Consider the following 11,001-nt stretch of genomic DNA (forward strand, 5'->3'; position numbering starts at 1 on the left):
GTTTTAATAACCTAATTTGACTCGTTGACTAATTTATGGTAACCCGATTTGGCTCATTGACAAATTTAAGGCGATCATTTTGACCCATTGACTATTTTGAGGTAACCAAAATCAATCCATAGGCAATTTTATATTTTCAAAATCAGCTCATTGAAGAATGGGTCACAATTGCCACCATAGTTTTAAACTGATATGGAGGTTAGGGGTGTTCACGGTTCGGTTTCAAACCATGAAACCGTCAAAACCGGTTATCGGTTTGGTTTCACGGTTGGTTTTTCAAACTAAGATTTGGTCGGTCGGTTTCAATATTTTCAAACCGTAATGAACGGTTTGGTTTACGGTTTATACCAAAAACAAACAGTATAAAACCGGACCGAACTGTAGAAAATTATTATATTAAAGTTTTGAAATATTTCACATATAAATATATATTAGACATAATTAAGACTAAAATTGTTTTAACTCTATTTAAGTTAAAGTTAATTAAGAGTAAGCAAACCTATTTTCTTATTTTTCAATTCTCAATAGTAAATAGATATCTTCAATGTGCTTTCTAATTTGCAGGTTTCCAACAAAACAAATCTCATATGTTCAAGTTATAAAATCCTTACAAAGTGTTTATGCCCGTATATTTTGTTTCATGTGACTAATGTTGACATCATATATGTTCCTTTTGAATTCCCTTTTGTATCTAGAATCTGTTGATAGTTCTACCAAAATCGTTTATTTTGGACATCTTGTATAAAATCCCAAAGTTTCCAAACCGTGAAACCAAACCGTTACCAACGGTTTGGTTCGGTTCGGTTTAAGATTTCTACGGTTTGGTTTTGGTTACAAAAATAAAAACCGTTAGCAACGGTTTGGTTTACGGTTTAACCTAAAAACTGCGAAAACCGGACCGTAAACACCCCTAATGGAGGTTATTACTTTTGGTGAGGTCCAACGCTTTCCACAAAGAACCCCATATTGCTTTTGAGCTTTAAATTGACATTTAAATATATATCTTGTTTATTGAACAGCACAAGAATTATTTCAATGTTGTTTGTTTAGGCAGTGACGAGTTCAAACTGCAAGCTTACTATATGTTTCAAAGATACACAACTGTTTGTATTTGCAACATTTTTGCGTGTCAGTGTCGTGATTGAAAATTTGAGAGATGAAAACTCTGGTTATTTAATTTATTTCTGTTAGTAATATGAATATGATTGTGGAATGCACCGTGATGCATCTTATGATTTGAATTGTATGTTTTATCTATGCACACAGCCAAATAGTCAAATAGGCTAATGCCATTTATGATAAGTACTAACATTCAGTTTTTCAAGGTCGGACTATTAGGTACAAATGAATCAGTGCGAAGGATCTAAAGCGGATTTTTGGTACAGATAAGTGTATGAGCTATGTGTTACAAGGTAATTGTGATATCGATTATGATGTGTCACAAATATCAAAAAAATTATCATTTAGTTACGGATTTGTTTTCTGTTAATTATGCTAAGCCTAGCTTATCTGTGTGTATGCATATATAGAATCTTTGATTTGATTTGTTCTGGTTGCAGAGGCAACACTATCTCTGCTTCAGCACTCTAATTATTGCACTTTTGGTTACTCCTCTGTAAGTCACTAGGCAGTTTCCTGCGACATCATGCCTCTGCATGAAAATTTGAAAATGAAGTTTTATTACCTCTTTTGGAACGGTGAATTTTGTGGATGCAAAGAAGAGGCCAGGGGAAGGTGAGAGACGATTTAATCACCTTTCTGTTGAAGAAAGGATTAAATTTGATGTGCTCAATGCCGACGATAACATCAGAGGGAAATGTGCAACGAGTCAGATTTCTAATAACGAGTATATTGTGGTTAGTGCTTTCAAAATGATTATCATTAACATGTTTCGACATGCCATTTTTTCATTTAATTCAAGGTGAATGTATCTTGCATTCTATCTTATGGGGTGGAAGGGGTAACTTTACATGTTGAAAGCTAGCCGAGCCGGGTCGGTTTGTAAACGAGCCAAGCCAGAGACAAGGCCAGCTCAGCTCGTGGCTCGCTCGTTAACTGGCTCGGTTAAATTAAATCACAATTTTTAATGTGTGTGTGTAATAGTTATTATTATTATTATTATTATTATTATTATTATTAAAAAATTTTGGATGATGTGTATTGTAATTTTTTTATATATATCAATATATATGTGTAAAGAAAATAAATTAAAATAAACTAGGGGCTTCAAGCGTTTTACTAGCCTAGCTTGGGATTTTTACGAGCCAAGCTCGAGCTCACCTTATTAGCTTGTTAAAAATAAACGATCCGAGCCAAGCCAGCTCATTTAAGTTCGAGCTCGAGCCAAATCCTTACCTGGTTCGGCTCAACTTGTTTTTACGTTTTTATTATGTTTTAACTAGTTATGAAAATTTTCACAACAATGAAACAAAATTGAAACTTAAATGGTCAATGAAGTTGAATTAGTTTGCTGTGTGACTTAAGTAGAACAACATTGAAACTTTGTTACTATTTAATATTTTTCACCCCTTCTTGAACCATGTTATTTCTGGACTAAATAAGTTTTGGTTGTAGGTTACCATCCTTGTGGCTACTTCGACTGTATGGACACTACCATCCGTTAGAAGCAGTAATGAACAGTTAAAGAAAGCCTTACAAAATCTGGCCTCTATCCTTTCAAACTATATTAATGTTAGGCCTATTTGCACCTGTTTCTATCCCATAGATCATGAATTTCATTTGTTTGCTAACTTTTTATCATTTTACAGAATGTTGAGGTGTTATGGAACCCGCAACACGAAAATGATTCTCTTACAGAACAAGAATTGTTAGAAGATTACCCACTGCTGCACCCGATTTAGATAAGCCGTTATGATGCAATCCTTGTCCCCTAAAATTTTTGAAATGGCTTTTATACGCGAATGTTTAAGCTGTTGTGACATAAGTTGCACGCTTTTAAATCATTGTTGTTTGGGGTTTGAATATTACTACTTCAAGTGTGGTGGAAGGCGCACTCAAGACATAAAAGCCTTGCGTGGAAGGCGCAAAAGAAAGGGCAAATGATGGCAATTTTTGCATTGACAAAAAGCACAACACGAACAGAATAAATAGGACATGTTTACATTGACATGTTTCATTAAATAGATCATGTTTGAGTTGACCCATTAACCAATTTAATTAATTAGGTTAGCGTGCTAACTCATTACAACTCACCAACCCAATTAACACGCTAACAACTTGATTACTATCTACCAACTCTTTTGACAAATTTAGATAAATGAGTTAAGCGGGCCATGCCCGGGTTACACGATTTTAAGTAGTGTGTGCTGATAGGGTTCATTTGGTTTACATGAATAAATATATGGGTCATGTTTAGGTTCAATCAGTTAACTTGATACAACTAAATGACACCCTTAATTTGAAGGTATAATTTGATTTTGTAACATTCTTTTGTTATCTTTTTCATCTTTGTTTTGTGCTCAAATGAGAGTGTAATATAATGTTTAACCAAATACGCATCAAGTCATTGATTGTTTGTACAAGATGTAAATTAAAATTGAATACAGGTAAAAAAAAAAATAAGGTAACCAAACTACCAAAGTACACTCTTTGTTTTATCTCATACCTTATATAACAATACATATTATTTGTGTAGACGACTTAAAACACTTTTTTTTTAACGGCCAACGAATCCTTTAAATAGGCTACTGGTTAAATTCACCACTTCGGGATACACTCGTCTTTCGATACGGGAAAAACCCTCACCTAAGGTCAACGCCCGTGAACACTTGCCCGAAGGCACGACAGTGCGGTGAGATAAAACCTCGTTCAGTTCAATGATCCAACTAGTAAAAGCCACCAAATCGCCTAATCTCCCATCATCACCATGGTGCCTCTGAAACTAAATGTTGTGGACAGGAATCGAACCTGGGTCATATGGAACACCAAGTCTCGTCCTTACCACTCTACCACTAGCTCATTGGCAACTTAAACCTTTTTTTAAAGTCACTTCATATTCATTAGGTATTCCAATCTTAGGTTATTCTACAAAGAGAGACAAAAATAAGAAAGATGAGAAGTATTTATAGCCACACAAAAAACCCTTAAAAATTATAAATAAATAAATAAAAAATCATAACCCAAAATATAATAAAAAACACAAAAATTTTCCACCGTCATCTTCTTAAAAAAAACAAAAAAAATCTCAAAAAAGACACAATGTTGAGTGAAAAAGACCATTGTGTTTTGTATTTATTTTCGTCATTGATTGTGTCTTTTTTCCTTAACATTGCGTCTTTTTTTCTTGATATTGTGTTATATTTTGTTCGACATTGTATTATATATTGCGATTTTTTGTGCCTTTTTTAGTTATAATTGTGTCTTTTGTTCATTTTCGTCATTGTGTCTTTTGTCTCTACATTGTGTCTTTTCGGAGTTTTTTTTTGGAATGAGAATAACGAGGGAAACATTTTTGGTTTTTAAACTTTTTTGTTTTTTATTTATATTTTGAGTTATGATTTTTTTATTTAATTTTTTGGAATTTTTTTAAAAGGGTTTTTAGTGTGGTCACAAGTCCTTCTCACACTTTTCATTTTTGTCTTCTTTCATATTTTAACTTTTCCCGTGAAAATTATTATATAAATGTTAACAATTTTAAAGATAGCTGGCCTAAATTGAACATATATAATCTTGGTTATCATTTAGTAATATTTTCTCCCGTTTAGAGTTGATAGGAACAAGGAAATTGAATTTAAATTAATCACACCTTTTAGAGGTTGTTAGAGGTTGGTCGATAGTAATTCAACTTCAAATAATTGCTGTCGTCGGTCTCATCATTCACGCTATTTCTTCTCATTGGACCCCTATTTAAAAGAATCATAATTCCATTAAGATTTTATCAAATTTCAGACTAATATTTTAAGGCTTTTGCGAAAGAAAAATACAATCCGAATGATGTAAAACAACTCGAAGCAGTGTTCTAAACCACCACACCACATAAAATCGCCAAAGTAAGTGAGAATTTGTCTTGATATAACGTGCAGGTGTTGTCCTAATGTACAATGTTGTGGGTGATGACTAAGATTGAGATTTCATGTTTCTTTTTCTTTTACTATTTTGTCTCGTGTAAAACAGAAATTGCACGCTCACTTAACAAAGAAATATAACGACCGTTACATAGACAATGTTTACCATAGTTACAAAATTCATATATACATGTGGCATGTTATTAATATTTTAAAGAGATAACTTCGGTTTTGATCTCTGTGGTTTATTAAAATTATCAATTTGGTCTAATGGTTTATTTTTTGCTTTTATGGTACAATAATTTCAACTAACTATCAGTTTTAGTCTAACCCACTAACGTCATCCACCAACCGTTAGTTAATACAACTTTGAAAAGCTTTTTTATATTTTCACAAGCTTTTAATTCATACGAATATTTTTTTTTACTAAATATAAGTTTTATACTTTTTGTTATATTCTAATTATTATGGTTTATTATATTTGTTTATATATAATATATATTTTTTATTTTTTCTTAAATATTTTTTTCCGTAAACTGGAGCTTTTATGCAACTGTGTGTTTACTTATTTGTATTTGAATAGTTTTATTTTTACTTTTTATAGCAGTAATAATATCTATGATTTAAAAAACAAAATATTTATTTTTTTTAAGTTCTATTTTAATTCTACACTTCTAATAACTATAAATGATTTAGAAAACTTAACTTTTCTAGCTTTTATTTCTCGGTGGTAAAAAGAGCATATATTTATTTTATATTGTTTTTTTTAATTTTCAAATAACAGAGGGTTTTCGAAAATCTGTTTACTAATTTTAGTTCTTGGTTTGTATTTTTTTTCCAACAATTAAATTTTTGTACTCTATAGAGTTTGAAACAATTATTTAACATCTTAATCACCTTTGCCAGCCCATCAAAATGGGAATGACGTCTTGATGTATATTTATTAAAAATATACACTTGCATAAAAAGCGTCAGTTTCGAAAAAAATTATATTTATTAAAAATAAAAAGTGTATAGATATTTACATATAAACAAATATAAGAAACCATAATACTAAAAAAATAACAAAAAGTATAAAACTTAATTTTGATTGAAAACCCAAAAATTCTTATAATTAAAAGTTTGTGAAAAATACAAAAATGCCACTCAAAGTTGTATTAACTAATGGTTGGTGGATGACGTTAACGAGTTGGATTAAAACTGATAGTTAATTGAAACTATTGTACCACAAAAACCTAAAATAAACTATTGAACCAAAATTAATAATTTTAAGAAACCACAGGGACTAAAATCGAAGTTCTCTCTATTTTAAAACTTGTATGTATTTTTTTAATAAGAGATTTATCCTTGATTTAAATTTATATGGAAATAAGATATCTCTGGAATTTGGAGTGATTTTAGCCTTTTAGGCACTGTTTTGAAACCTGGCACGGCCCGACCGGTTTGACCGGTCTGATCGGGACCTGGTTCCTATACCGGGGCGGGTCAGCGTATTTAGGACGCTTCTAAAAACCCGGCCGGGTTTTGCGGGTGGCTTAGACCGGTAAAACCCATTTTTTATTAAATCCAAAATGAAATGTGTATGCCAGGATTCGAACTTGGGTCATTTTAGAGATAGAAGCTTTAATAATTACCCCATGAGCCAACCAACCAAGCTTCATTGATATCTCTATTGATCAAACATAAATCATATATATTTAAAAAACAATATATAAAACATAAATAAACATTAAAGTTTGTTATTATTGTTATTTTTGGTTATTATTATTTTTTATATGTATATGAATTATATATATATATATATGTAAATATATATTTAAATTATTTATGACGTCATCCGAGCCAAACACTGGTCCGTCCTCCCGGGTCAGTCTGACCTTTGACCCGGTAGGGTCGACCTCAAGGCACTTTCTGAAAACATTGCTTTTAGGCGTACTTTCATGTTTTAAAACAAAAAACCAAATTAAACAAAATATTGACAATGAAATAAGAAAACCAACCGGCCAGCTCCGTTACGTCCGTTCACCAAACCACTATCAAATCATCCTTTGTAAACTACCTGCAACAACCCACACTCTCCAATGGCGATCACACACTTTCTCTTACAACCCAACTTCAGTTCCATCCATTTGCACCCAACCAAATGGTCCTCGTGTGCCAATAATAATAATAATAATATAGCTTTCAAAAGAATCTACACTTGTTCTTGCATCAAAACTTCCCAAAAATTCAATATCAAATGCTTCATGATGAACCCAAAGTCTGAACAAGATCACAGTTTAAAAAAAGTTGCTACTGAAACAATGGAGAATGTTATAAAAGCCTTAAAAGTATCAATAATAACCACCGGGGTTTTACTATTCCTTTGTGGTGGCCGTCTAGCGTTGGCGGCTTCGGGTGGGCGACTGGGTCAAGGGTGGACGTTGTCGCGCTAGAAGTTCTTCTGGTGGTAGAAGTAGTAGTTATAGCTCTCGGAGCCATACACGATCATACTCTTCTTCTGGAACTCTGACCGGCAGCTCGGATAACCCAACCAAAAAAGATTATTCAGTAAAAGATACTATTACTGTGTTTGGTTCTATTGCCCTTGTTACGCTGGTTCTTCGGGCTATTGAATTGGATCTTGCTAATAAATTATCTCGAAAAGATAATGCAAAAACAAGTGTTCTCATGCTTCAGGTATTTTATTTATTTCCTAACAGGTTCTCATAGGTTAACAAGCTGGTTAAGAGACAAATTTAAATAGGTCAAGAAACCTGTTAAGGTTATACCTAAACTTGTTAATATCCATGTTGTGTTAACATGTCCATCAGTCATGTCAGAAATTGTCAGCCCTGTAATGTTTCTTATGCTTACAACCTAATAGGTTAATGCCATTTGTGATTACTAGTTTACTGCTAACCTTGAACTTTTTCTTAAGGTTGGGTCGTTGGGTACGGGTAGACTGCTGCATAATAGATGGATAAAATCCTCGCCTCTCCTCATTAACTAATGTCAATATATAATACATGGAATCCCCTATTTTAGGGATATATTTACATATATTTGAATTATGAATAACAAGATAATTATCATTAATATACAATACTATTACACCCCCGCAGTCGAAGCGGGAGGTGATCGAATGTTGAGACCGGCTCGGAAGTCATCAAAAAGAATCTTCGGGAGTCCCTTCGTGAAGATATCTGCAATCTGGTGGCGTGTCGGTACATGTACGATGCGAACCTTTCCTCGTTGAACCTGCTCGCGAACAAAGTGTATATCTAGCTCGATGTGTTTCGTTCTTTGGTGTTGCACTGGATTACCCGATAAATATATCGCACTTAAATTGTCACGGTACACTAAAGTCGCTACCGATAGTGGGCGATGTAGTTCCAAAAGTAAGTTCCGCAGCCAACAAATTTCCGCCATGACATTGGCTACACCCCCATACTCAGCCTCTGCGCTAGAACGCGATACGGTCGACTGGCGTTTTGACTGCCGCTAGAACAAGATAATTATCATTAATATACAATACTATTACTGCAAAAGGACCTCAATCGGATTGCTTAGTCGGCTGATACATCTACCTCAAACGGCTTACATAATGTATTACAAGGTAATGTTATATGTTTTGTTGTAGCAAAATTAGGGTTACTATGTTTTTTTTGTTTGAAATTCGTCTGAAATTTGTTCGAATTACATGCTGAAGGAATGTTGTAGGAAAATGAGATATTTCTAGTATTGTGTTTCCTATCATTTCTGAGGTTCTCTTTTAGCCATTAGCGATCATGGCTGGTTATATGTATGCGAGTGCATACACACACACATATATATGTGTGTGTGTGTGTGTAATATATATATGCAAATAGAAGTTTTTTCTTGCTTAAACCATTAATTGAAAAACGAAGAACAATCAATAGGAAAAACAAACGGTTAAGAAATCAACTAACTTTCTTAGAATTAGGCTAACAAACTTAAAGATAAAATAACCCATGTTTATCTAATACTTATTAAATAAACATGCGAGTCGGGTCTTGTGGGTCTTTTTAATCCAAATATCGCATTGGATATGGGTCGGGTCTTGTGGTGACCCGTTCGTATCAGCATGTGTATATATAATCTTTGATTTTGTTTATATTGCAGAGATAATATTATCTTTGCTTCGGCACTCGGAGTATTATATTTCTGGTTATTCCTCCGTAAGCCAATAGCTATTTCTTTCAACATCTTACTTCTGCTTGACAGTTTGAATTTTAAGTTTTGTACTACTCTTATTGTAACTGTGAATTTTGGTTTATTTTGTACAGGTGGATGTAAAGAAGAGTGTATTGGAATGTGAGAAACGACTTGATCAGCTTTCAATTGAAGAAAGGAGTAAATTTGACGAGGAGACTTTGGTCAATGTCGACAACATCAAAAAGAGAAGCACAACAAGTCAGAGTTCTAACGGGCTCCCTAATGAGTATATTGTGGTTAGTGCTTTTGATGTTATTATCTTTAACATAGTATATGTTTAACTTATGATTCTTCTGTAGAAAGAATATTATTAATCAGGAAAAGTATATTTATCAGATAAGACACCTTTTGAAAAGGCTTTTTTATAAATAACATTAGTGCAGCTGATAGAAAATGAACTGTTATCTTCTAAATTAATATTTCACAAAAAAATATATATAAGAATGATTTTTTTTTTTTGTCATTTATTGAATGCAATAAAGTAGTCATCTACTAATTTGTGGTTGAAGGTTACGATCATCGTCGCAGCTCGTGGTGATCTTGAACCGCCACCCATAAAAAGCAGTGAAGAGTTGAAGAATGCCTTGCAAAAGCTGGCCTCTGTCTCCTCAAGTAATATTGTGGTGAGAACTATATGCATTTGTTTTTCACCCTTAAGTCATGAATTTTGAGGTGGCAATTCCGACCCATGTGCCTCTAAACGGATTGATTTGAGTTATGTTATATCTATATTACAGAGAGCCGAGGTGTTATGGACTCCTCAAAAGGAAGATGATTCCCTTACGGAGCAAGAAATGCTTGAAGATTATCCGTTGTTGTACACTTTTTAGGTAAAGCCATTAAGATACGATCTGCATCACTATTTTGATTATTTGGGTTTGTATTATTTTTTTCATGTCATGACAGTCAGTTAAGGGATTTTGGATTGTAGATTTGATTAGGGGTGTAAACGAATTAACATGAACAAGGATTTGTACATGTTTGTTCGTTAAGGTCCATACTTTGACGAGTGACTGTTGCAGATTAAGGGTCTGTTTGGTATAGGGTAATGGAATAAACGAGAGAATGGAATGGACAATGGAATGGAATGGATAAAGGAATGAAATGAATCATTACCATTTCATTGTCTTGTTTGGTTACCACGTAGGAATGAAAAGAATCATAACTTTGTTATTATTTTTTTATTAAATAGTAAGCTATACACACATAATATTTTTATCATTAATGGAACGGGAATAACATGATACGATATAATAATAAAAATATAATAATTATTATAATTTAATAATAGTTATACTATAATAAAATAATAATAATTGTTGGATCATTTTTCATTCCATTCCTTGAAGAAATGAAAAAAAAACCACCATTACTAAGGAATCAAAAATACTATATATGGAAGGAATTGCATTCCTTAGGAATGATTCATTTCATTGATGAATGACAACCAAACTTGTTTTATTTCATTTCTTTGGAATGATTCATTCCATTCCACCGATCATTACTTCATACCAAACACTACCTAAGAAACTCTATAGTGAATAAGAGAGAGCATTTCTTCTTTTATTTTTTTTATTCACCACTCACCAGAAACCACCACCATATGTAAAACCACCCGCCATAGCCATCAAAAGACTTTCTGCCACAACAGCAACGCGGCTCCTCAATACGCACCGCGTATTCTAACATAATGAGTTAAAAGAATGACAATTAAATTATGAGATATTGATTTTAAAATTCTTTGATATCGGTGGTTTAT

General features: G+C 32.9%; 1 protein-coding gene across 1 annotated transcript; it reads left to right on the forward strand.

The window, feature by feature from the left end:
* Positions 1-8,794: 8,794 nt before the first annotated feature.
* On the forward strand, positions 8,795-10,072 carry LOC143563926 (FLUCTUATING-LIGHT-ACCLIMATION protein 1, chloroplastic-like). Its single transcript, XM_077051349.1, has 5 exons — positions 8,795-8,801; positions 9,150-9,205; positions 9,314-9,478; positions 9,752-9,865; positions 9,980-10,072. Exons 1-5 carry the CDS (start codon positions 8,795-8,797, stop codon positions 10,070-10,072), a joined length of 435 nt encoding a protein of 144 aa, XP_076907464.1.
* The last annotated feature ends 929 nt before the right edge of the window (positions 10,073-11,001 follow it).

Source organism: Bidens hawaiensis, unplaced genomic scaffold (genome assembly GCF_021521415.1).
Source record: "Bidens hawaiensis isolate Kalapana, Puna unplaced genomic scaffold, B.hawaiensis_p1.1 tig00021656_1, whole genome shotgun sequence".
In the NCBI taxonomy this organism is placed as follows: domain Eukaryota; kingdom Viridiplantae; phylum Streptophyta; class Magnoliopsida; order Asterales; family Asteraceae; genus Bidens; species Bidens hawaiensis.

Bases quoted from the DNA above. Each gene is read 5' to 3' on its own strand.
- LOC143563926 (XM_077051349.1), top strand. The intron at 9,206-9,313 runs GTAAGCCAATAG...TATTTTGTACAG, and splicing joins ATATTTCTGGTTATTCCTCC to GTGGATGTAAAGAAGAGTGT. The intron at 9,866-9,979 runs GTGAGAACTATA...TCTATATTACAG, and splicing joins TCTCCTCAAGTAATATTGTG to AGAGCCGAGGTGTTATGGAC.